This window comes from Acanthaster planci, linkage group LG08, assembly GCF_054643075.1.
Source record: "Acanthaster planci isolate LZ-2023a linkage group LG08, COTS_SCS, whole genome shotgun sequence".
In the NCBI taxonomy this organism is placed as follows: domain Eukaryota; kingdom Metazoa; phylum Echinodermata; class Asteroidea; order Valvatida; family Acanthasteridae; genus Acanthaster; species Acanthaster planci.
The window spans coordinates 19,603,679-19,630,557 of record NC_141784.1 but is presented as its reverse complement, the minus strand read 5'-3'; the positions used below and the strand labels follow the sequence as shown (position 1 = coordinate 19,630,557).

The 26,879-nt window shown below is 43.9% G+C and overlaps 2 protein-coding genes across 4 annotated transcripts; one reads left to right on the top strand and one right to left on the bottom strand.

The window, feature by feature from the left end:
- The first annotated feature begins 28 nt into the window (after positions 1-28).
- Positions 29-8,086, top strand: kansl2 (KAT8 regulatory NSL complex subunit 2). Its single transcript, XM_022229987.2, has 9 exons — positions 29-158; positions 1,181-1,406; positions 2,346-2,527; positions 2,669-2,783; positions 3,571-3,734; positions 4,291-4,542; positions 5,175-5,347; positions 5,833-6,027; positions 7,375-8,086. Exons 2-9 carry the CDS (start codon positions 1,183-1,185, stop codon positions 7,411-7,413), a joined length of 1,344 nt encoding a protein of 447 aa, XP_022085679.2. The 5' UTR covers positions 29-158; positions 1,181-1,182; the 3' UTR covers positions 7,414-8,086.
- Positions 8,087-26,572, bottom strand: LOC110976576 (V-type proton ATPase 116 kDa subunit a 1-like). Of its 3 annotated transcripts, none has more exons than XM_022229965.2 (21): positions 26,416-26,572; positions 24,390-24,516; positions 24,091-24,169; positions 23,806-23,903; positions 22,267-22,395; positions 21,740-21,849; positions 21,411-21,537; positions 21,091-21,173; positions 20,742-20,835; positions 20,142-20,354; positions 19,811-19,961; positions 19,317-19,456; positions 18,818-18,966; positions 18,441-18,528; positions 17,677-17,795; positions 16,904-17,114; positions 16,077-16,190; positions 12,523-12,693; positions 11,344-11,461; positions 10,117-10,297; positions 8,087-9,698 (listed from the first exon to the last, which is right to left on the bottom strand). In XM_022229965.2, exons 2-21 carry the CDS (start codon positions 24,504-24,506, stop codon positions 9,608-9,610), a joined length of 2,583 nt encoding a protein of 860 aa, XP_022085657.1. In that variant the 5' UTR covers positions 24,507-24,516; positions 26,416-26,572; the 3' UTR covers positions 8,087-9,607. The 3 variants fall into 3 exon arrangements, with proteins under 3 accessions (XP_022085657.1, XP_022085666.1, XP_086996447.1); XM_022229974.2 differs by having other exon boundaries at positions 12,523-12,660; XM_087140321.1 differs by lacking the exon at positions 12,523-12,693.
- Positions 26,573-26,879: the final 307 nt, after the last annotated feature.

The following is a 26,879-nucleotide window of genomic DNA, read 5'->3' as shown; positions in this document are numbered from 1 at the left end:
CGCAGAAGCCGTTTTCACACGAATTCACGCCGTATCTCGCGTAAAATCTCACACACAGATGCATCATGGGATTGAAAGTCGGGATTTTCGTCAGATGTCGTCAGACGATTTTCAATGAAACTTCGCCCCAGTTTGGTGATTTGACCGAATTCAAGCAGGTATTTTGCTAAAATTATTATCATACGTAGCAAGTAGACCGCAGTAGTCCTGAAGAAGTAGCATTTTGGAGTCATTTGAGAGGAGTAATCAATCAACGTATTTTATCGCTGTTAACCGCAAATGAAAAAGGTGGGAGCAACATGGCGTCGGTTTTTTCCCCAGAAATCATGAATATTCATCATTACAGTCTCACGTGCGCCGCGCTTAGTACATGTGATAAGTTAGATATTGCATATTACTGAAAATCGTGAAGCCTCGAGACACGTTCCTACCTCCATGCTCTAGATTATAGATTGTAAGCCTAGTACTGGTGTTACATATTAGGCCTGTAATCCAGGTTTAAATAAAGCTTGTTTCAATTAGTCAGTTATTTAAGCTGAGAGAAAATAGGGTTTAATTTTGTATTATTCAGACAATTTTGTCATGTTCGTTTATAACACAGACTAAACAGCTAAAGTCTGAATAGGGGTAAGTGTGGGTATACCCGATCGGGGGAGAACCCGATCAGCTGGGATTTTTTTCATATGCTGATCAGGTTCTCCCCCGATCGGGTATACCCACACTTACCCTATTGTCAGTTTGAGCTGGCATGGTTTGGGGGATTGGATTAAATGTTGGGGAAGAGTTCCATATACAAACACCAGTAATTATTCCCTACAGTGACCTATTAGCCTTCGGGAAGCAAAAACATGTCCAGAAAAGTCAATCTAGGAAGGAAAAAACCAAGTCGTACTTAGAAAACACTTCTGAGTTTTTCAGGTCAGTTTCATAGGGTTTGTGCATGGGGTGTCAAGTGGCATCCGTACATGGCACTCTTTCCAAATGGTATTGTTAAACTCTTTATCCTTTTTGAGAAATGTACAATTTATGTAAATGAATAGTTTTATAGTTTGGAAAGGACTTTTCATGTACCAATCAGTGATTGATTTTGTAAACAAATTTATTGTGATTTTCCCCCACACACCATATTTTGAATAACACCTGTCAGCTGAAATTATCTATTATTTTCCCCTGTGGCAAGACATGCATAAGTCCAAAACGGGCCACAGTCGTCGTCACCGCTCAGACGGTTTGTTCTGCAACTACGCCCACCGCATCTGTATGCAGGACCGTCTGGACGGCTATGAGTACTGCCTTAACCACATCTTAGAGGACAAGAATGCTCCGTACAAGCACTGCACATTTGTCTCTAACAAGGGGGGTCGACGGTGCCTGCAGCCTGCCCACAAAGCCGACAAACGCGATGGGTAAGATTGCTGCTTCCATCAGACAAATGGAAATGCTACATCATAGTTTGACATCAGCCAAATGCTTATGAAAAAAGTGCTTCAACCCGAACACTCCTCAGTCCTCCAACAGGTGAAGGATTGAGGAGTGTTAGGGTTAACCGGTCAGTCCATGAATTTTTTTGAGTCAAGTGTTCACATTATCCTGTAAAGTCCACTTGGAGACTTGGGGGATTTTTAATACATGTGTTGAGGAAGAGGGCGACCAGAAATTATTTCCCAACAAGAAGTTTAAAATCAGCGGCAAGTACAAAGAATGTGCCGTCGGGTTCTTGCAGCTTCAATTCAGCGGGAGTAGTAAAGGTTAATCTTTATGAAATGAAAGTAAATTGATGAAAAATAAATTGGGGTGATCAACGTGTTTTGACATGTTTGTAAGGAAGAAGCAGAGAGAGAAATTGGGCAGAAAGTTCCAGCATCCAGTGCCTTCTGACCATGTGCCCAAATATGTTGCTAAATTTGAACTGCGTTGAGATGGTTTGCTATGAATTAAAATAAACTTTGGCTGTAGGGTTTCGGCAGCTTAGGAAAAAAGAAGTCCAGAATTATGGCTAGAATAGGAAACTCAAGGTTAAAAAGAGCACTTTGTTATTGAGGCGTGAATCTTGTAGTCCAGGAGTGGCCCAGGTGTCGTAAATTCCATTATCCCTAACCATATTAAACCCAGTGATGTTCAAGAGTGGTCACTACCTGTGGGATTTTGTTGATGTGGGCAGTGAACAAAAGGCCTTTTGGCTTCTGTCAGGGGTGGTTACTAGGCTTCATGCTATTTTTGTGTTTTGATTCTGTTGGGTTGTGCAGGGTATGTAGAGAAAATCTGAAGGGAGGTCAGTGAGGCTGCACGTTCAGATGTTTTTACTCAAAGTAAAAACATAAGTTGACCGATGTGACCCATTTCAGGTACTGCCGGGAACATGCCCAAAAGGTGGCTGTGCTGAGACACAAGGCCGGCCTGAAGCCGTTCCCGCGCAACTCGCCCCGCGAGATCTTGGACAGTTTGGACCGTTACCAGCAGGAGCCGGGCAAGATGACACCTGACACCCTAGCAGAAGCCCAACCATCAGTAGCCGCCAAAATCCTAGGTGCGAGTGAAACCTGTTTATGTAAATGCCCCCGTGTATGATGAAAAAGAACCTGCATTTTTTAACTTTGATCCAGTTTTCGGGGCTATGGTCAGTTCTGTCATTAGTGATCGTCATGGTTGTCCTATTTTGTGGACCTAGATTGCGCCAGCGAGAGCGAAAGCGACGAGGACCCCTTGCAGGTTGATCAGGCATGGCGAGGAACCACCGACAGTGATGCCGAGAGTGTAGACAGCGAACAGGAGGATCTCCTCAAGTAAGTTGATACCATCGCACCCTTTCCAATTACCTCTCGGTTCCATTCAACAGTAAGTGACCCACAGAGTCCCTTAACCCTAAATTCTCACTATGTTAAAGCATCTTTACACTGAGGTTGAGTAGAGGCAGTGGGACTGTGTTTTCAGCTAAACTGTGTACAGTCAAACCTCGTTAATAAGAGGACCTTCAGACTCAGCAAATTACCGTTGATGTAACCGGAACCTTGTATTAGCAGGAATGAAAATAATGAAAAACAAAAGATAGTGACCTAAAAATTTCCTTGTGTATAAGCAGAATCTTGTATCGACAGTGCTCTTAATATAAACAAGGTTTGACTGTATTTAGACCGGAGCGCTACTGAGAAGGCACTAACCGTACCAAAGCACTGAACATCAACCCACTCCAACAACGACATTAGTAATCTACAGTCATTAACCCTTGCTCTGTTGAGGGGAGGGGGTTAGTGTGGAGCAGATATGCCGCCATCCTCCTAGCATAGACCTTTGCAAGATACTGGACCTCCTCAGGAAAGATGACAAATGGAGCGAATAGGAGGTTGCTGTTTGCATATCAAAGGATTGGTTTGGCATGCCTGGGAGCGAGGTGCTGGCCTCCACTGTAGCACAGTTTCCACGGCAAAGCACGGGGCAGTTGTAGAAAGTGAAAAGAGCAAGGATTGAAAGAACCCCTTTAAAAAAAATATGTGCTTTTGCCAACTCCACTCCGCAAAGCAAGACCGCATCTGTGACTTTTTTCTCCATGTTTTCTCTTGGCACGCTCTGCAGACATGCAGGAGTGTACACCCCTGAGGAGGTGGCGCTCATCACCCGCGAGAAGCTGATCCGTCTCCAGTCCCTCTACATCAACCAGTTCAAGCGGCTCCAGCACCTGATGAAGGAGAAACGACGGCATTACCTGCTGGCGCTCAAGCAGGAGAAGGAAACCATCGGTGGGTCGCCTCCTCCCCCTCTCTTCTCCCCCACCCCACCTCCCTCCCCCCTAATCTACCCCCTCTCCCCATGATTCCACCCCACTGTTCAAAGTATTTTGGGGAATTCATAGCGCGCCCATGTACAAATGGCAAAATGCAAGATGGACTGAGAGCTAGTCTACTTTCAGGTTGGTTCCCGTTGCATGGACGCGTAATCGCTATGGATGTGAGGTATATACACCAACTAATGAATAATGAAAAAACCTCATGGTTTTCAAAATTGTCCGGATGGAAATCCAGGATGTTCATTCTCATGGCCTAACAATTGGCGTGCAAGTACAGCTTATATGATTGCCTCGTGGTTGGAGAGTGCACGTACAAGAAGACATCCCCTGTTGGGAAGTCCCATTGCGTGAGGGAAATCTTTGGTCTTTATTCTGGAAGCTTTCATCAAAGTGATCAGCAGTGTCCACTGCTGTCAAATATTGCTTCTTCAGCTCCTTGTGTGGGGCCCTGTCATTGCTAGTGCTTGATACTGACTCTGAGGGAAATCCTTGCCTCTTTCTCTCTCCAGGTATGAGCCTGGGCAGCTTCGCCAGCCCCAAGGAGAAGCGTAAGGTTCTGCGCCTCAAGTCCATGCAGTCCTACCATCGCCGGCACGGTCGGGAGGCCCTGCTGCACAAACGGTCCAAGCATCGGCGTATCAAGGCTACTCCCGGTTATTCCGGGTCCCAGAAGGTCAGCCTGCTGGCCCGCTGCAAGCACACCAGGGAGAACAAGCCGTGCGAGAGGCCCGCACTGCCCATCACAGGGTTCTGCCTGGATCGTATCCTTTCCGAGTACGTAGGTCACGGGAAGCCCTGGGAAAGTTGCGTTGAAGTGTGCAAAACATATCGAGAGGCATTTTTCCTGACATTTTCCAGCTTCATATAGCCCAGGGATTTTGGCATGAGGGGTGTCTGTGTCTGTCCCGTGTGCATGTTTTTGGACAACCTACAGACCGTATTGGACATCCAGTTTTGTCTATACAAAAATGATTGTTAAAAACTTAAGAATCTGACTTCTACAATATCCTGTTTTTCACTTTAAGGCAAATTTATATAACCAATTTTGATGCGTTGGGTATAACTCCGGGTTGGTCCTGGATATTCTCTCAGCAAGAAGTAGTTCTAGAACCACATTGTTGTGCAGGTATGTTCCTATGGAGTACCAAAGTGAATACGTTAATGAGAACCAGCGTGTGAACCAACACACTTGTGTACTCCCATTTGTTTGCACTGCACACAAAATGGCATCACAACTGAATACTGTACAGCCTTGGACAACCCTTTTGCTCAGCCAAAAAACCCCCCAATTTAATCCCCCTTTCGGTAACCCTCGCTTAAGCTTCCAAGCATTGCACAGAATCGTGGTAGTGACTTCTGCTGAAAAGTGTCAACCTTGACAGTCATCTGACAGACGTGTTGGAGGACAGCCACCAGGTCTTGTACACGCCTTGCACCAAGGGTCGCGTGGCCTGTACCTATCCGGCCGATCCCTTATCCCTCGAGGGCACCTGTCTGCTGCACACGCCTGTCGCGCCCGAGTGCTTCCGATCGGCCAACCAGCAACTGGAAGAGGAATCCGAACAGGTGAGTGTTGGGAGCATTCCAAATTTAATTGATTTCCTGGATATCACAGAGTCTTTTGAGTTTCTGCGGTATTTTCTATAGGCCAAACAGAATTTGAAAAGAGGAACACGGAAAGATTTGTGCTTGCATGTGTGAGACCCAGAGAGGATGTTATAACAACACAACCATCTGTAAAGAAAAGCTGTTTTAAGTCAGGCGTGCAACTTTTCCTCGGATCAGCTGATTTCCTCGTTTTTCACGTCACATTCATGCCGCTGAAAATTGATAAATTCTGTACAAAGTCTTGTAAAGATTGGAATTTCCTCGTTTTTTTGTCAAACTCAAGTTGCATGCCAGTTAAGTCACGACTTTTTCTCTACAAAGACTTTGAATCAATATGCAGCAAACCACGCGTTCACTATTAAATCTAGTATTTCAAGAGTCGCCAAGAATTGGTGGTTTTTTTCCTGAATTTCTATCGTTTCTTGGGGTTGGAATTTCAATAGGAAAAAAATGCATCAGCGGCCATGGCTGATCATGACTACTTGCAGAGGCCGTCGGAGGCCACAGATGCCAGCGACCACGATGTTGACATCCTGGGCTTATCAGGCGAACAGATGTACATGCTGGGGACCGTCTCAGACGAGCCAGACATTCTGTCTGGTCAGTTGCCGCCGACAAGCTTAGCAGAGAACCCAAAGGTGAGCAGAGCAGTGGCGTACGCTGGTCACAAGTCATACAGTCGCGAGTCAAACTTGCAAGTTATTGGGATGGACCATCACAGAGACCTTAAAAGTTTTTCCCATTTGATCCTGTTATTTTGTGACCAGACCTGGAACTTCAGTTTGACATCAGAAGATGTTCACTCCTTAGGGCTAGATGCTTCAAAAGCACGAGTAGAGTTTATTTGTTGGAGTCCACCAGCTGACTTAAGTATGTTTCAAATGCGCATTGTGACACCTCGTTTCAAGGATGGCTCTTTGTGCATTGTTGAACAAATCGGAGGGGTTGGAGTAAAATGAGCAAGGATTTATTTTTCAATGGAAGGGAAATACAGTAAACCTTGGATAAGTCCAATTTGTTTAAGCCAGATTTTTGCTTACCTTGGTTAAAATCACTTGGAACATTTGATTTCTTATGTTCTTAAATAAAATTCCTCACCTAAGTCGGATCGCGAAAGTCAGATTTTTGCTTGTCTTGAACAAATCCACCTGGAACATTTGTTAAAATACCGTAATTTTTTTTAACTAGTCAGATTAACCAAAAACAATTTTGTACATTTATTCATTCCAGTAAACACAGGGATTTGGGGAATTTTGGGGTATTTTCCTGTCCAGATCAATCATTTAAGCACCAGCTCCACTGGGTTTTCACAGCAGCGATATCTGCAATACCATGTCACATGGGCCGCATGTGTACACATCCGCTGTTCAGTAGAAGCCTATAACCTTGTCTCGAGCTCCGTCTGTTGCTCCACGCCCATTGCCCTACTGCATAATGAACTTCATTTCCGGCTGGAAAAAAGGCCATGTGCCCACATGATCACAGACTGCGGTTTTTTATTGGATAAAGGTAGCTGGGCCAAGTACATGGACTACCGAAATACATGTACATGTGCCTTGTGATGGTCAACGCCCGAGGTACGAACTCGCATGGCACAATTAGTGAAACACACTTTTCTGTTGTACGGTGCACTGTGTAGTGTGGAAATAACTGATGCTTGATGTTAGAAACATCGCGGTATCACTTTATTTCATGCTTTGTGGGCTGTGGTCGTTATATTGCTGGCAATCAGTGACTGTGTAATGCATATCGTCTTCATTGGTCGCTCCATTGGATCCAACTTATCCAAGGTTTTCTGTACATGCAAGAGCTGGGCTATTGTGGGTTTCCTCACACACAGAATATTCTTTTTCCAACGGCTGAAGAACGTGGCTTAGTTTTTAGTGTGTGGTTGTTCACTGTGGGGATGTGTATCAGTGCGCTTTAATGAGCATATTGGCAAATTTGGAATCCTACATGGACACATTGGTATGTTCTCTTTTCAGGAACCAGAACGGACTGCAGTTTCACAGGCTGGAACATGACGAACGTAGCCATCCAAGACCGTATCAAGGGTGTGCATTTCTGTGCTCCACAAAGTTGGCGTGGCGTTTACATTTTTTTTTTGGTCGCCAAAGTCCTCATTTTCAGACATCCTCAAGAGCTGTTACTCTTGTAGGCAGTTTCAGGCTAGGATTTGGAAACAGCTGTCTATGTGTGCGGACGTTGGAATAAAAGGGATTTGAAGTTTGTTTTATAGTTAATTATTTTGTCACAGCTGTCGGGTCCTTTGTTGTTTGAATAATGTGTCTCAATTATGACATATGTTTTATATTCACAACCAATACTACACATTGTGTCCATTATTAATGCCAATATCAAAATGTATTCCAGCAAAACTTAAAAACGCTGTCCTTTTCATCAACATGCACGTGTGGTCCACGTTAACGGTGGGACTTCATAATTTCTCCCAGACTGGGAGGTGTTTTTGTATGGGAGTTCACGAAAACATTCTTGCCACCCAAGTTTTTTTGTTTGGGTTTTACTGATTTATAATTGGTCAGAGATGCAGTCCACATTTGATGGCGCTTATGAAAATGGGCCATTTGGCCACTTGATAAACCTCATTTTGAAGCACACTTATTAATTAAAGGCCATGTAATTTTGGTGTTCTTGAAGAGTATGCATACGTAATAAATCAACAGCGAAAACCATTAATCATTTGTTCGATTTTAATCGCTTCGGACACCGTATTATGGTTAACACAAATTGCATAAAAGGGAGAAAAAAATGGGCGATCGGCACAAGGTACCAAAAGACACATGTCAGAATTGAAGCATTTCAAATACTTGAATTTAGAGCCTACGAATAAACTTAAGAGTTACTTCTTGCAAAACAAGTCTATGAAAATAAGGCACTTGGCAATGGAAGCACTGATCAATTTTGGACTTACGGGTGGAAATATTTATCAAATGTTCTTGGCCTGCAAATTTTTCAACTCTAGCTACACAGTTCTATCAAAAGGTACTAAAAACGAGTACTGGAGCAAGGCATTTCAATTCTTGGATGCGTGGCACTAGGCTCAGAGTGGGGGAACAGAAAAGTCCTCACCAACTGACAATTTGAAAGTTTGAACTTACTCAAAGTAAGTACCTAAAACCAGAGTCCCTCAGATGCTCTCCGCTCAAAATGCCACATTCCGCCTCAGGATTAGATGAAGCTTAACTACAGCATGTGGGTGATTCATTTTTTTCAGCGAGGTTCTGCATCATTTCATGTTAAGCTTGGTGCTGGGTCTGTCCAGAACTCTAGAATGATGCTTTTCCAAGTTATTCATTTCTTTAACACACCAACTCTCATAATTGGCCTTACTTCAGCACAATACAATGTGACAATATAACTATTGGAATGTGAAGTGCTTTTCAGCATGAAGTTTTTTATTAAAAAAATAAATCAACGCAACGTGTTCATTATATCAAAATGTATCATGCGATGCACTTCGTAATGTGTACTGCATGATCCCTGTCATGTGATCCAAATTGTCAATCACGATCTGAATGAAATTGAAATGGTGTGAACTTCACATAAAAATGTGACCCACTCTGTGAAAAGGCGTCTTAAGTTGGCAGAACCACTGTTTGAGTTTTCATTTGTATTGGGAAGCGCAAGTTGAGTTTTTTGTTTTGATGTATCGCTCAGTTTGGCATCCTGATGAAAGTGGTTACTCCATGGTGACAAATGCTGTGGGTTCCTAATGATTTACACACTGCAAAATCATTCTAAAGGATTTTTACTCCAAAGTGGCTCTGGCGACTCGAGACTCTTTTTTCACAGAGTGGGTCACATATTTTTAGACTCTATAAGCCATCATACACATGATACTCACGCAAGTGAAACAATTTCACGAGATAATTTTCCAAGCACAGACGACTTACAGAAGAAAACAAATATCGAACAGCAGAACTGTTCTAAGACCTACAGAATTCTAGTACTGAGCATTTTAATTTGGCTCAATATGCACGGTCAAGTCCCAAATTTACACTGATGGATAATATTCAATCATGATTAGACCAACTTCTAAGAAGTCATCTCTGGTATCTAGTCGTGTGCACAGAATCATGTGTGAATCGTAGAATCCTTGTTTGTCGTTTGTATAAATTTATATATTAAGATGGTAATAGATGAATATTTTCATTTGAAATTGGTCCTTGATCTGTAAAATCCAAGTATGAGGACGATCTATTCTTCTTCCGCTTCCAGGATGGTGGCAAAGGAGAAGGGGGCGAAGAGGTAACCCTCTCCTTTGTAGAACTTATTCTGGAACTCCACCCTGGACGAAAGGAGAAAGATAAGATCCCATGGTCTATTAAGGCATTCAGAATGCACATATGTAAAACAAAACAGCCTTCTCGGAACCAGCGTGGATCTCCGATGATCCTCCGGTGGAATGGTCACTGAATGGACAGGGCTTGAGGGTTGTACCCGAGAGGACAAAATTTTATGAATGGACGACTGAACCCATGAAGTGAAGAACACGACCGGGATCTCGAGAAATCCACAGCCAAGTTCAATCGGCAACCACTGGTTGCTTTTTGCCAAGTAATCCAAGCATAAGATATATATACACACACGGACGAAACCGACAAGCAGTTGACTAATGGTCGCCGACTGAAAGTGGCCCAAGTGAGAGGGTGCATTCGAATGACCCACTGTGGGGGGGGGTGCGATAACGCACCCACTGTACTCACCAGTGGAGACGGAGTGCGTGGAGGAAGGCAGACAGACCCTCCATGAGCAGCAGGATAGCAATTGTCAGCACGGCGAAGGCCGTGAACACGGGAAAGAGGGCCACCCAGCCGAACGCCGTGGGCAGATAGGGAAAGGCCAGGCCCTCATGCATGACCATGGTCCACAACACCTCGGAAAGCTCTACGATTCGGGGGTGTGGGGAGAAATAATATCGGGCAGGTTATTAGAAAGGCATGGCATGAACAAGGGTTGTATGTCACAAGTTTTGGATTCAGAAGCACAAGAAAGCATACGTCCTCTCACATGACACAAAGCTGCTACGTTCATCTCACAAGACAAGTCCGTGGGACAACCAAAACTACAGGGAGCTGTAACCAAGGTGATCAAGAATCCATTTGCTTGTCGTGCCGCAAATAACAAGGAACAACCAATGCTTAAAAGAATACCATTGTTACAGTTCATTTTAACCATATCCTGCCGGGGAGGCCGGTTTCGGGTGCTTTGGGTTTGCACGCATAGCCGGGGTGCTCAAAATCGGACAAAAGAGCTGTGGGCCTTGGAACAAAAGACTGTACTCAGAACAAAAGACACAGCTGCTGGGAATTGCCAACATTTTTTCAGTTGTCGATAGCGGAGGAAATCCGTCATTGTTTTGGAAGATTATACCACTGTCTGTGGCATTCACCGCGAGCGGATTGCCACCGGGAACAAAAGCTCTCCAGCACTCCAGTGATGAGCGATACAATACCGTTGCACGCTAATCTGGCCCGTATTGAAAAGGCACCGCAGCGTACTGTGCCAATTTCGGGAACAAAAGAAACTTTATGTCACACCACACAATCTGGGCTCTTTTTACCAGGCAGCAGGCATCAATAGATGTTGTCTGTCAGATTAGAGTAACCACCAAACAGTCATTCCATGGGGTTTACGAATTCAGGAAAAAAAAGATAAGAATTATTTTTGAAGATTTTTGAAAACCGAAGATATTGAAAAATCGCCCATATGTAGACACTGCATTTTAAAAGCACCCGGCAGGAAATTGTTAAACAGGTTGTGACCAACTTTTGACCCAATGTGATGACTCCGGCACTGGAACCTTGGATTCTTTTTCGACTGTATTCATACCCTCAAATTCTTGAAATGTGTCATTCCCACCTAAGGTCATCTTGTGAAAAACGGCTATCCATGATCAACTACCTTGGTATCTGTTTATCGATGACACTCACCGGCATGAGCGAGGCTGAGCGCCCAGAGACGTAGATAGGAAGCCGTGTTGGAGACGCAGCCCAAACAGAACTCAATGGTGTGGATAGCTTGATTAATCAACACTTCGCCGAATGAAAACTGGGGAAAAAAAAACAGTTTCGCAAAAAATCTACACTACAAGTTTTTTCCATGGAGGGGGGGTTTCCTGCTTAAAAGAAGAATGGACAATGATATAATTTTTTTCTATGTACAAGTTCATAGCTTTCTCCATCTAAATTGCGATTAAAAATGAAATTCTTTGGCGGCGTTAATATGTGACAATCCCACAAAATAAATCCGGAGTTTTTTGGCTTCTCCTCAGCAAAACAAAAACATACACAGCCCTTCACTTTGAAATTTCACTCAAAGTGACATCACGCAGATCGAGGGCGTGGATATACTTAGGTTGCAGACACATGGAGACTTCTTTTGCTACGTCAATAACTGAAGCAAAGACTCTCGCGGAATAAGGTTGGCGTAGCGGTGCTTTCCTCACCTTCCAACTCTTCGACTCAAGGTTAGAAATTTCGTCAGTTTGTGGATTGGGTTTTCAGACCCTATTTGATTCTTAGGATTTTCCCAGGAATATTCATCCAGGGTTTTCCCCTCATACCTCTAAAACTGAACATTCCTCGTTGGTTTCACTAGTTTCCGCCCGGCTGCGGTTGTGTTGAAAACGTGAGGTTCCTCCATAGCTACGTTTTATGACTGAAAAGGGGCCGTAGCTTCAAGCTGAGCTGGAACCTGTTTTAAACACGACTTCAACGGGGAGGGGGACTGGTGAAGACGAAGCCCAAACCAGCGTGTCAAAAATACTCCTTGTTTTAGTTCTTGCATGCTTGTAAAACATAAACTAAAAAACTTTGTTCTCTATGGTTGAGCTTGCTTTTCTGTGCTTTGCAGTATCTACCAAATATGCTCTGTTTGCACAAAACTGGTTTTTCAGCATTGCTATGAAATTGGGCAATAGTACGCACTGTGCCTGCAAGCCTCATAGGGTCTAGTGCTCAGGTCTGGTACCCAGGACACTCAAGGTCGTACCCAGGACCCTTTGAGGTATGGTACCTCGGGTATTTCAGCTCTGGTATCCAGGACCATCAAAGCCCTGGTACCCAGAACTTTCCAGATCTGGTACCCACCCCCGAGGCCAAGTACACTACCTCCTGCCTAGCTCCTGCATCGCCATCCATGCTGTCCTCCACGCTGTTAACTCCCTGGCTGGAGCTCTCCGCTTGGAACTGTTCATCCAGTGTGTCATTGATCGGGATGGCCATCGAATCTTCCTCCGTGTTCAGATGCTGCATTAGAAGCGTCGAGAACCGCATTTTGGGCTGAAAGTGGGCAGTTGAGGGGTCGTGCGTGTGTGGTTGGGGTGTGTGGATTTTTGTTGAGGGGAGGGGGGGAGTGTCAGCAGATGATGGTGTATAGGCCCAGGTAGGGTAACCAGGCACCAGGCGCATAAACACAGCAGGACAAAGGGAGAACAGAACAAGAAAAACAAAATGCCAACTTGCAATGCTTTCGTTTTTAGGGATTAAAGAGGATAGGACAAGCACTACTACTGAAAGATATGTAGCCTGTTGTCATAGCAACCTGCACAAGAAGCGTCATGGAATGGCTCTCATGGGTTGTGTACAGACAAACTCTTCTTTTCTGTAGAACATATTACAAACCCTTTCATTTTTTATTGACTACTGGCCTATTCCTCAGAGCTCTGCAATAAACACACACAAAAATCTTTTTGCAAAGTAATTTTCTCAGAACACTGTAAGTTAAATTACTGACCAAAAGAAATTAAAAAAAAAGAAATACAGAGACTGGCGTCTTGGGCAACAACCCCCCCCCAAAAGAAGTCTTTTCCGAGTTTATGGATTGGATTGACCATGGAATTTGGTCGACAAGTCCTCCACAGGATTTGTTTCAAACACAACAATTGTTTGAAATTGTTACCCACAGAAAACAACCTTTCACAAAATTCATCACCTGCACAAGCTTCTAAACAGAACGTGTCAATTTGGTTTGGACACAAAATCAACTTTGCAAACAAAACAAACACCCTGCCATCAGGAAACATTTAATTCCCCCAATTACAATATGCTGAGCTCCATTTCAACTCAATTTTGGTGAGATGAGATTTAACGATATGCAATAATTCGTTCTTCAATAGAACCCCTTCCATCCAATGCAGTAATGCTCCATTATTACGCAAGTCGATGGAACAGTATTGCGTGAACGTACCGAGTACATCTGATGCATGGAAGTTTAATATTGGAGTGAAAGCTGGAATCGCTCAAAATAAACTGTCACCTGACTAATTACTGGTGTGGGATAGTTGTCGGTGACAAATCGCAAACAGGCCAAGTGATTTTTCTCGTTTGAGTCTAGTGAGGAAAATATTTGCCATAAGAGGATCCCTGAGGTGTCCACAAAATGTGTACATTGTAATTTGAAATGGACTCAATATGCTGGACTACATGTTTTTCTCATTTTCAGGGTTCCTGCACCTAAAGAACAATTAAATCCAATGACTTTTCCATGACCAAATTAGGAAAATCCAAGACCCAATAATGCAATTTATTGGACTATTCAGACTTTTAAAGTTGCGAATTTTATGCACTTATTCCTTGCAATAGAAATCACACACAATGTTTGAAAAATTCCATGACTTTAGTCATTTTTACAAAATTTCATGACTTTTCCAGGCCTGGAAAACAAAAAGAAATTTCCATGACTTTTCCATGACTTTTCCAGGCTGCTGGAACCCTGCGTTATGGAAAATGGACGTACAAAGATGGTCAAATTTCCGTTCGTATGTAGCACATGGTAAAATGGAAACGGTCAGAATTCGGTTTCTTGTGCAAGCTGCTGCGGCAACCACGCCAAAGAGACTTCCAAAGAAACCAAACAAGTTACAGGATCTAATACCGGAGTTACAATTGGAAACATTTAACCAGTTGACGCCGGATGACGTGTAGACACGTACAGTTTTCCTTATTTGTTCCACGGAGGACGAGTACACTCGTTTGAGACTCCTTTTTATTACTGTGGTTGGCGCATTAATGCGTCGTGCTTGGTTGCGCCATAAATAAATTGCTATTTCGAAGACTAGAAAGAAAAAAAAAACACCGCCTCTGGCCGCTTTTTCAGGTAAGAAAATCCGACGTTAACTGGTTAAGAACCTCAAGAAGAATACTAGGGTCGAGTCAAAATGCAACGAAAACAGTAAAGCACAGCTTCTTTAGAACTACAGGCTAACGGCAGGTGCAACACAAGCTAACTAATATTTCCTGTCCTGGCCGGGGAAGAAAATATAAACTACTGAAACAACTACATAACATGCCAGATGTCCGGGGGAAAAAAATGAATGAAAAGCAAGACTTTATGTTTACAGAACTGGCGAGTTACAAGCATTGCCAAAGAGAAAAAACTGCACAGATAAAAAACAGAACAAATGAACGACGAAGAAGATACAACGGCAAAATAAATGTTCAAACAAAAACAGACCGTCCACATGCAACTTCATCAGACACATGCATCTTGCAATGACAGCTGAAAATTTCGACTCGTATGTAGTATCCGCTCCGAGTTGAAGTGCGCCCTCACCGGCAACGACGAGACATCTCGGGGGGAAGTGTTTTAACCGCGCTGACATTGCTCAACCCGGTGCACAAGCAGACGCCATGCATTCAAACATGAATTGGTTGGGTCAGTGCGTTCAGTGCTAAATGCGCACGAATCTGTGCATGCGCGCCGCGAGATTCCACCATAGGACCGTCCACACCCCCAGTGTTTGACAAGTATAGAAGTGCCCTCGCTTGTTCCTGCTCGGAGCGAATAACCATGCAGTCACATCCATGCCTTGCAGCCATGGATTCCAAACCAGCTAGCCAGGCATCACAGCTAACAAACCATATACTGTCGCAGGCCAAAAAAAAAAAACCAGTTCAAACTAATCAACCCAACGCCGGGAATCGCCTTGTGCCTCCAACTGGTAGCACATTTCAGGCCATGCATTTTAGTGACATTGGTCTGACATTATCACTGCAATTTTCCAACAAGTCAGACATACAATAATTATCATCCTCGAGGTGTTGGGGAGAGGAGGAACCAATGTATAGGAATCAAGTCTTGTGTGAGCTGCACAACGTGTCCAATGCAAAACAAAACTGAGCCAGCTTTACTGCAGAGATCAAGCCCAAATGGATTTCAACACCTAGCTTTTTATGACCCCCAAAAAATTCCCATGGATGCAAACATGTGAACGGATGGTTAATCCCACCACCAGGTAGTTTATGAAATCCATAAATTCACTATACGTGGTGATCCATAGCGTACCAAATTACTTGTGCCAGCCAATTTATTAACCAAACAATCACTAACCCTTAGAACGGAATTTTTTTTAGGTTTTTCTGCTTTTGATAACCATGTTCCCAATCCATTACGAAATACATATGACATTTCTGTTTGTGAGTCTTTTCGGAAGGAATTTCACCAGGATAGTTAACTTCCCATTTTCCCTTGATCAAATATGTAGTTTCCCAATCGGACAGTTCACAGATTTCTCAGATGGCTGTCTTTTTGTGATCCGTGACCTTTGCCCTGGTGCTGTTAAAATTAGTTTTCTCATTGCTGCAAAATTATTGTTCCCTATTCCCCGGGTCGTACGCGAAGCCAATACGGCTAAGTTCGTTGAGATCAGACATGTTTGTCCTACCTGGTGCGTAAGCCCTCTCCTGCGGTGCTTGAACCAATTGTAGACGGGGCTACCAAAGAGCATGACCGGAACGCAGAGCAGCGCGACCACCAACAGAACCAGCTGGAGGTAGAACTGTTGACCAACAAAAAGCCAAGCGCTGAGATATATCGCACAAGTATTGAACCAATGACTTTCATCATCACGAGTTGGTGTTTGCAGCATTTGGCAGTACCTGATAGAAGCCGATTGGCAATCTTGCCTTTGTCAAAAGTCAGCTTCCAGGACAAAAATGACTGAGTCTACCAAGAAACAAAAAAACAGAATGGTTGGGACCCCCCCAAAAGTCTCTGGTTTCTAGTCAGAGCGCACATCGCCGTAGACCAGCACGTCAACCAAATAAAAAAGGTTTTTTAATTCCGTATGATATGATGTCCAAAAGTTGCCAAAGTTGCTTGTTGAAGTGGAATATTTGAACATGTTTTAGATGGGGTATGGTCAAGAAAAATGTCCAGTAGATGTCCCTCTAGGCCCCCATACATTTAGTAGGGCACTTTTTTCAGGTGTCATTTCTGTACTATACATCTGGGAACCAAACGAGGTGGTCTTATGTCCTGTGTACATCAACATAGCTGAAAACACATTTATACAGTAAACAGTGAGGGGCCAGTCTACTTCAGAGTTGGTAGCAGCAATACATGCGTACAAGTACAAGCACATGTGCATGTACATCATTCCTAGGGAAAAAAATTACACTGCACCACTTTTGGAGCCACCCCCTGACCAGAAACTGGAGACTTCGGGGGGCCTTAAGAATGCAGGGGAAAAAAAGGAGTTTAGCTTCTCACCTGACCAGGAAACATGTAGAGTTCCGGCTTGTTGGAGACCAAGAACATGAAGATGAACATGTTGATGATGCTGGGGGCATCTTCGGAACTTCTGGCATCGTAGGTCAGCCACTTGACGAAGACCAGAGCCACCAGGTAGCCGAAGATCAGTCCCAGGAACAGCACCTGAGGTATGAACTCCAGAAAAATACGGCTGTACTCCCGTCGGTTTCTGTCAAAGTGCAAACGTATAAATACAGAAACCGACGATTTCAGATTTAAAGTAAGTCTTCCAAGCCTATGTCTGCATCAAACTCAACTTGTTTCAAAGCCTGTTTTCTCTGTTAAATTGAACTCCACAGGACTACATATAAAAATGTCATCTCTCATAAATCGAATGGGTAACTGTGCCCTGTTATATATCAGATCAAAACTTACAATGTGAGTTTCCCAGCCATGCATACACCTGCTGCTTGGGTTATGAATACCATGACGTGAACTTACAAAAACAAACAGGTTGTAGACTGGGCTCCGGAATTCTTTAGTTATAATCTAGAAATTTTAACTTAATCTTTCAGCAACTGAGGAGACTTATATGGCCTTATCAAGTGCCCTGATGAACAGTGTGTTACCACGTCCCTCTAAGCCTCCAATTGTCCCAAAGACCCCACTTTAGAGCCTGTGAAACAACATCAACAGCCATCGGCCACAATGTGGCCCTTTGGTCAAGTTTCCATCCCCCGGTTCTCTGGCCGGACCCCGCCCATCCTACAGTGGCACTTTGGCAAACGTACATGTGATTGAAAAGGCTGAGGAAGATGCCGAACATCATGTGGAGGACGCCAAAGATGATGGACAGCCGCATCTTGAAGGGGTTCAAGAAGTTCAGCTTGTTCTCAGACAGCTGCCATATCTGTTGGTTGCCAATCAGCATGAACGAGTGAATCAAATGAGATACCTTGAACTGAGACTGCATTAACATTGTCCAATGCAGCATGCTGAACCAACTAGAATGTCAAAGACAGGATGAATGAAAACGGTAGCCTCACACTCAAGGAACTGGTCAGAAATTATACAGTTTACCAAAGAGAAAAACTGCTTTTCCCGCAATAAACTACCAGTTCTGTGCTTGGCAGGGCCAAATTTCACAGCGCTGCTAAGGACACCATTTTACACTCACAGCCCATACGCAGTAAGAGCAGGAAATTACGCCAACCTCTGAGGACAAAATGTGCTTAACTAACTTAACAGTGGAAATCTCTGTCTGTTCCTGTGAAATTTTTGTGCTAAGCACAGCAACAGTGAAATGTCTGCCATGAAATGCGCTTACCAATAAGCAACTTTTTGTGCACAACATGTGCTTAATGGTAAGCGGGGCTATGAAAGTGGGCCCAGCTTAAGATTTACGTAGGAATGGCCTCTTCCACTTTTATTCCCGAGGCAGCCGAGTACATTCTTGTAGAAATAAATGCATTTGAGCCTTACGCACAAACCCTGTTTGTGTACTGCCTGTCAAGGGGGGAACAAGCGAGGGCGCTCCTCCTCACTTCCTACTCACCGGGTCGAGACCGTATGGATACGGTTTGCCGCTGTAGGCCTGCACAGGGTCCAGCTGCAGCTTGATGTTCTGATCCAACAGGTCCTCGCTGCAAAACCCAAAAAACAGATCAAAAATCACAACGGCTGGCAACACAGCCGAGCTTTACCGAATAAAACTTTCTCCGACACTTAAGGTGCCTTCTTCAGGGGAGACAGCGAGATCTGACAATCTGTAGAATAATTAATTGCAGGTGAATACACTGGCCCTGCGCTTAGCCACAAGTAGTGTCCAGTATTTTCACTGTGAAAGGGTACTTATGATTACAGAGAGCCCATTTCTCCAATCTCCAGGCTTGGAACGTGGTTTACGACCAAAAACGTTGCCGGGATGCTCACGTGAAGTTCTTCATATGAGAGACGCTCCAACTTGACTGGAAGATGTTGACCGACTTGGAGAAGAAATCGTTGTACATGAAGCCGGTGTAAATGGAGAACATGCCCATGAAGAAGATGATGTAGCGCCCGCCAAAGATGACGTTCCACATCTGGCATGAAACATGCGAGAGAAACTTTCACCTGTGCAGATCCTCGTGAGAACACAGAGCTTACCCAAAACAAATTGGAACACATCAAGTATTCCAAGTTGCGACCTACTAAAGCATTGAAATTGCTGTTTAGAAAAAAAATTAATGAAGCAGATCAAAATGAGCCTAGTTGTAAAATAACGAAGCCCCTAGTGGCACTTGATGCTTGCGTCAGGTTCTGATGTTATCAAGGACCTTAAAATTTGAAGTGGACGGCTGAATGAGTTGTCTCGTAAACTACCTGAAGAGTGCAAACCCACACCTTGGCCTGACAGGTGGAACTAAATATCACCCGATCACCCCATCTTTACCTCGTTTCTGGATTTGGCTGCGATCAGCTTGGCCTCCTTGATGATCATCCACAGGCCAAACAGGGCCATGAGGGTGCCGTGGCCGGCGTCGCCAAACATGACGGCAAACAGGAACGGGAAGGTGATGATGGTGTACGGCGCTGTTCAGGAAAAGAGGGAGAGAAAAGCATGTCAGGTCTTGCCGTCTTGTGAAAGATATTGACAATTTGACTTCGTAACGTGCAGTCGAGACTGACTGGCAGTCTTGCTTGGATTTTTCCTAAATTCTTTACTAACCCAATGTGAGAAGTTTCCATCTCCACCCTGTTAAACCTTCACCAAGAGCGGTACCCCCGACCGTGACTAAACCTGCAGTAAACAAGAGTCAGCTCCTATGCAGTAACCCCGGCGTGACCCTTCCCAAAACTAAACAGGATTAACCTTCCATAAACCTCGCCCTCCCAAGCCCATCTGTACATTCTCAAACCTTCGGCAAGGTTCCGCTGATAACTAACCTGGGTTCATCTCCCTGTAGTTGGCCACCCCGTAGGCGTCCACGATCGCCTGGAAGCCACTGGTGAACTTGTTGGTCTTGTTGTACGTCGGAGGGTCGTCCTTCGTCGTCACGATATTCAAAATGGACGGCACAGTCGACCCGCTCCTCTCCTATTGTCCAAGCAGAAAATTAAGTCTTACGGAAATTCTACTTCTGCAACATGCCCTGGCTGTGCTGAGCCTCATGTGCAACAAATACATGAGATTCGCAATCTACCATTCACTGCACTTAAATTTCTCTGAGTATTTATGAGCACAGACACAGTGCCCATTTTCCCTGCAGACACTCACGTTTCCGTGCTGCAGGGCCAGGCGGATGCGCCCAAGTTCACCCTCGGGGCACCAGCACTCTGCGATCAGGCACTTGTGGGTGACGTCCATGTTGCAGAGGTTAAGCGTGTGGTAGATGGCCTTCAGCTTGCGCACCTTGATGAACCAGACCCACAGGCTGCTGGCAGCCGACGCCAGGACGCGCTGCCGGTGGTCCACCGTCTGCACCAGGACCTTAAGGGAGGACATAATGAATATGCAAATTGAGAGGTGTATGCCAATCGCAGTGAGTGTACAGGACCAATTTTCACCTGAATGCGCACAAACGTGAAAACACCTATGTGAGAGGAACGCGTGTGAAAGTGACTACACGACTAATGTGTGCCTGAGAGTTAGGGAAACCGTTCCATCTGTTGAAGATCCAGTTATATTTGTTACACTCTAACACCGGAGTAACAGTTCTCTTACACAAGTATTAGAGAGCTCTGCTGCCATCACTTAGGTGTGACAAACAGGTTCCTTGTTTGTCTTTTTTTGGCATTTACAAACCATGCCAACATTAACAAAAACAGGCATTTCAAATAAATTTCGTAAATCACGAAGTTTTTCAACCTATCTTACTTTTTTCAGGTCTTCCAGCCGCTTAGCAACCCCAGTGCACATCTCACTTCGCTCCATGGCATTCTCTGGGCAGGGATAAAGGGTTGCATGGAATCTATTTGGAAGGGACAAAAAAAATAAACTTTGGATACTTGTAACCCACGGGTAGCTAGCTACTGGAACCAGGCAAACTAATACAGAAATAGAAACTGGGTGATGACGCCAGTGTTCAACCCCTAAGCCCTTGCTGTGACAACTAAATCTAAAAATATGTCCCAAAAAATGTCATGACCTGAATAAGGACAGATGCAATAAGTTCGGCCGTAACATCATGAAATGCTACTAAGGAGACATCAGGACTTCTGCTCACCCTTCACAGACTTTCTTGACACGGCCTCCCAGCTGGTCCCCTTGGAAGAAGGCGATGAAGACATGCTTGATGACTTCATCTCCCTACACATCACAGGATGGAAGGCATTAATCTCTATCTATTCGCAACTCTACATTTTCTTTGTGAAATTTTCATTCTACTGCAATGTTGAGAGTAACTTTTAAAATTTGTATTATTTCTGCCCTCCAAAAAATAGCACGTGAATGAGCCATACAAAGTTTTGTTGCTGAAAAAGCTGGTCCTCACTGTTGGACATGCTGAAAATGCCGAGGTTTTCACACTGAGCACCGTTTACGTACCGTGCTGGGGTCTTCAAGCGGCTTGTCGATGACGACGTGTCGCAGGAAGACGTTACCTCGACACACCCGCCACAGTGTTTGCTCAAATGATGGCACACGCTCCCGACTGATCACTCCGGCAACAAAACTACGGAACAAACAACCAATTTACAGCAAAATAGACAGTTGAACCCGACAGAATGACTGCATCAGGCTGGATCACGGTCAAAGCCTCAATCAAACTTATTAAGACATAATATAAACAAAACATTCTGACAAATATCCTGCTTGGGAACATACCCAGCATGCTTTGCTGGATAACGGCAAATGTGAATGCGTAAGAAGCTCACCCAAACTTGATCGGGGAGTGCATCTGTCTGACGCCATCCTCTACACCAAAGCGGGAATATCCAGAGGAGCGGGCTTCTTCCACCTCCCGGCCCTGCTGGAAGAACTCCGCCTACGAAAGGGATGAGGCAGGCATCGAGTTAAAACAGAACGGCAAATCGGTCAAATGCGGTGGCACACAAAGGCAGAGATAAAGGTGCTGATCTTCTCGGATGGGTACCACGAATTATTTCTCATGGTTATTGAATTTCGTCAATGCAAGAACGATAGTGTTGGGTTTATAATTAACTTGGCTTACACAGTTGCAGTCCTGCAAAGTCCAAATTGTCAAGGTCCAGATGAACCCAGGTATGGCGAAGCATTATTTTGGAATAATATCATACTTTATCTCAGAAACCTCAAGGGAGACCCTGACTTTGACATTTCAAACACAACAGACACAACCTCATGCTGTGGATTTCAAGATCAGAGGGAAACAACAGAGAGTGTGAGCGGATTTTTGTCTGGTCGCTCTGGTCGGAAGCTTCACCTCGGCAAAGAAGTCGGTGGTGTTCCTCAGCACGTGCCGATGTTCGGTCAGCTCCAGGTAGTTCCGCTGCAGCATCTCATGATTGCTGTTCACCTCCTTCATGTCCACCTCAATCTTCTCAAAGGTAGCCTGGACCACAACGACAGCAGACACAGAAGGAAGTGGATTAGGATTCAAAAGACTGCGGACAGGATTACGGTGTGCGTTTCTATTTCATTGGGGCATCATTCCTACGTCCTGCATCTCAAAAATGTAACTGTGTACGAATGTATCCCAAAAAGTTTCAATTATTTATAGTCTTGAGACTAAGAGTTACCATAGAAATCTGAAAATCAAATTCCCTGACTTTTCTAGGACTTTCCAGGACTAAAGTATGACCCACTCCACAACATTTAACGTCACTTTGCAGAGACAAGTTGCTTGGTATTATAAACTGGAAGACTGCCATTGCCACTTCTGTCGACCAGCACTGATAGGATGTAGCCTATAAATCTATCGCATTTCTGTTGTTACACCAAAAGCAGCCCATCCAAAATAACCCTTGCACAGTCTTGATTTCCATGACTTTTTCCTCTGACAACAGGGATCCATGACAACTTATTTTCAAGGGTTGTAGCTGGGAATTTTTTAGTACAGACTGTTTTTGACAATTTTTAAAATATAAAACAGCCCACTTTCTCTCTCAATTAAAAAAAAACCTGCAATACTGTAGTATACATTGTGCTGGCTGGCAAGCTTCATTTTCGTCCCCAGTCATGGCTGGTAATGTTGAGCGGTGGCTAGCACCAACCGGTGCCAGCCAGCGTAGCAACAACCCTGCTTATCTTCCCCCAATTTTCCATGACTTTCAAGGAAAACTTTTCCGGAGGATTTTCCAAGGCTGTGGGCACCCCGATTAAAGTTTTTTTTTTTTCATTGCAATATCTCTCCTCGGTCATATATTCACTATGTAGTACAGTGACCATATGCTAATGTAAGCAAACAAGTTTCCCTTTAAACCTGAGATTAACCCTCCTATGCAGAAGTCACTCTTTGGGTCATTTGGTGAACACCTCCAAGAAGCACAGCTGTGTCATGTTGTGCACTGCACCAACTGTCCCTCACAGGAATATCAGATTGCCTTTTTGTGCTGCCCAACAACTGTGCTTCACTGTTTCATGTGCATAGTTGTGCAGTAAACCAAATGCAGTGAAGAGGACTGCACAAAAGACCCTGTGCCATTTTGTGCTGCCAACCAACTGTGTACACACTGAACCTGTGCATGTTTGAGTTCCATATAGAAACTACATGCTCACCAGTGACTGTGGGCATTTGTGCACATTTGTGCAGTAAAACCAAAGGAGGGTTAACAAGAGAACAATCCCATAGAAGTTTGTGGATTAGCACAGCCCTCTCAAACAGATTTCAGTGCCCCAGGTGGGAGTTGGACCCCCAAAACCTGCTTGCAAATACAGATGTCTTCACCACTAAAACCAGTCTTTGTCTGGGCATTTATTTTTCGGCAGTCAGAGGACACGGCCAAAACGAGTTCCCTTTTACCTCCATATCGATCATCTCTCTTGGGGGCGGGGCAGGGACCTCCGTGCCAGGGTCGGTGACGTTAAGTTTTGCGGCTTTGACCTCCTTCTCCACATAACCTGTGGATGAAATACCAGAAATGCTGAAATTCAACTCAGCAGATTTAGAATTCCATGCAGTTCAAACAATGATTCTGCATTTACGACTAACCAAATTATACAAAAGTGAACGAGGAAATAAAACCACAGAGTTCCAGGAAGGGGAATTGAGGACGTGTACATTACAAGTATTTTCTCATTCACTTACGCAGTTTCCTTTCCATTTCATCGCAGCGGCGGACCTCATTTACATATTTCCGCTGAAAAGCATTCAGGTGAGGACTCAACTGTAACAGAACAACGTGCAAGACCAAGTTAAACAAGGGTACTTCTCAAAGTGCTGCCAAGTTCCAAACTCCGCTCCAGCGGCCAGTGTCGTGAACCAGGCACAAAAATAAGCGAAGCGCAGAAGTATCTCTGGCTCAGCAAGAACAGAGTGACCAGTCCAAATATAGTGTTATATGTGTATAGCTCGCAACTGGTACTTGGCCGCATAACCACACTCACGTCAATGAACTGGACCAGCCCAAGCTCCCCCAGCTCAGCCACGCAGTTGTAGGCCGCCTCTGTCTGGAGGAAGACCTGGCTGAGGACCATCTTCTCACTGCGAAAGAGCTGTCCCATCTTGACACCTCTGAAGATCAACGTTGAGAGTACAGGCATTAGGATCATGACAATAAATAAGGAACTTTTCCCGAGTAGTTAACATGATTTCTGACCGAACAAACTTGAAAAGCTAGCCAAGGGCTGATGGGGAAGGGGGGGTTCTTTTTGTTCCTTGGACTCTCCCCCTCTCACCGGGCCAAAAAACAACGTTTGTTGAAACAAAATGATGACAAAGTAGGGGGAGGGGGGTTATTTCCTTTACTTCCTTCCAACACCATTTATTAAAAACCAAATTGTAGAATCAACCATAAGAAAGGCCGAAAAACACTACAAAATTTCCCAAATGTCTGGCTCCCAAAACACATTGCCCACCCTGAATGGTTTAAAGGGGCTTATCCTTACAGCTACCTCTTATAACCGACAAGAGAAAAACAGTGTTTCTGAAACAGAAACTTTGTTTTTTTCTAATATGAAAATTATGCAGGAAATTTTGCATGATAAAACAAGGAAGAGAGCTGGATTTAGGTTTAACTGTTATTGCTTAAATACTATAATTTCCCACGAGAACAAACTTTCAATCGCACGTAGACGTGGAATTGTTAGAAACTTTCTAAAGCAACAGAAAAATCAGAAAAGCACTTCATCAAGTTTGAACTTATGGAATAAGCAAAACTCAGTCAGTCCACTGGTCAAGGAATCAAACCAGGATCATTATAATAGCAAATCAACTGATCAAGAAATAATTTAACATTTAAAAAAAAAATTAGCCTCCCAAACAAATTGCGGGCAGGCAGAGCACATCAACTGAAGCTTTAACTCGGTGGTGTATTCATTTCTCTTCAATAAGTTGATCTGACACATTTCTGGAATCAGAAATGTATCCAAATATTTGTGCACTTGTATGAATTTCAGTAGAGAACACTGTCACCCTGAACATGCTGACTTGTATTTTTTTTTCATAATTAGGACTACTCTAGTCTCCAACTTAAGTATTAAAATTCAGGCCAAATTCTCACACGTCTCAAGACATCTGAAAATCTGCAAAACTCAAGGTACCTGAAGTCATGACTTTTCATAGGCAGTGGTGTTACTCAAACCGTGGAGGAAGGAATGCTTAAACAGCAAACTTACGACCACAAAATGAAATTTTCAACTAACGTTAGGCCTAGGCCAACAAAAGTGCAATTTAAAAAATATTTTCATGAATAATATAGGCCTAAGCCTACGCCCAATTTCTTGTAGGCCCTATTTCCATTAAGATTCAAGCAAAGAGTCTGAAACAGGTACTGAGGTAGGCCTAATAGTAATCATGATTGTTATGCCCCAACTATAGCATCAGTCCCAACTATAGTTGGGCTGTCCCAACTAGAGTGCCACAATTGGGCCGGCCTAACTACAGCAATGTCTGTCTGCATGATGTGCCCAGCATGTGCCAAAGTCATATCGTTTACAAATGTCATGTCATCAGTCATAGGGCTAAATGAACAGATGAGGTACCACATTTTAGATGAATTTTGTCAAGTTTGAGACACATTGACTTGGATAATGTTGAGACATTTCCCACAGACGTGAGTCAACAAAAGTTGGGCCAGCCCAACTGCAGCACTATACTATAGCTGGGACTTATGCTACAATACATGTATAGTTGGGGCGTAACATGATTAATCGAGAGTGAGTTTCCATTAAACTCGGCTTCACAGTTGTGACAGCCAAACCGCGTCCACCTATCCGGAAAAAATAGCGACCGCGACCGAGAATTTTTGAGTTCATGAGTTTAGGCCTTCAGTTAGGCCATGGTTAGGCCATCATAAATCGCTACTTATTTATTACACTATCGTACTGATGACAGGACGTGCAAAGATCCTGTTTCCTAAAGTTCCATTCGGAATGAGTCACAAACACCAAAATTAGTTTAGAAACCCCTCACCTCCTGAACAAAGCGTTGAAAATGTCTTCAATAGTCCAGAAGTGTTTTTTTTTTCACGTTTTCCTGTTTTAAACCATTTCAGTGCGAGTCCGGCATTCCTGTCCCAAACTGCGTATTAAGCACTGAGTCATATTACAACTTTGAATCGATTTTTACCAAGTAGTTGATGTAACAGAGAAGCAAATCGACTATCAAAATTAGAGTGGATCTGCCCTCTGATGGGCGTGCGCTCTTCCCATTCAGAAAGCATTTTGAATAACTAAAGAAGCCACCAAAACTAATGAAGTATCCCCTCTCAGTCCAAACTTTGATACTCTCAGAACCTTTAAAAAAATGGAAAGAAATCTAGCATCGGCCTACAGAGAATGGGACTGTACAAGTTTACACAAGAATTAGGCCCTAGTTTGAATTGTCAGAAGAGTTATTTTGTTCTGTTCTGTAATTTTGTTACCGGTGAGCAAAAT

Bases quoted from the DNA above. Each gene is read 5' to 3' on its own strand.
- LOC110976576 (XM_022229965.2), bottom strand. From the start codon at position 24,506: ATGGGACAGCTCTTTCGCAGTGAGAAGATGGTCCTCAGCCAGGTCTTC. The intron at 21,538-21,739 runs GTGAGCTTCTTA...TTTGTTCCGTAG, and splicing joins CACTCCCCGATCAAGTTTGG to TTTTGTTGCCGGAGTGATCA. The intron at 12,694-16,076 runs GTAGGACAAACA...GCCCACTTTCAG, and splicing joins GGAGAGGGCTTACGCACCAG to CCCAAAATGCGGTTCTCGAC.
- kansl2 (XM_022229987.2), top strand. From the start codon at position 1,183: ATGCATAAGTCCAAAACGGGCCACAGTCGTCGTCACCGCTCAGACGGT. The intron at 2,784-3,570 runs GTAAGTTGATAC...CACGCTCTGCAG, and splicing joins GAACAGGAGGATCTCCTCAA to ACATGCAGGAGTGTACACCC. The intron at 4,543-5,174 runs GTATCCTTTCCG...GTCATCTGACAG, and splicing joins CACAGGGTTCTGCCTGGATC to ACGTGTTGGAGGACAGCCAC.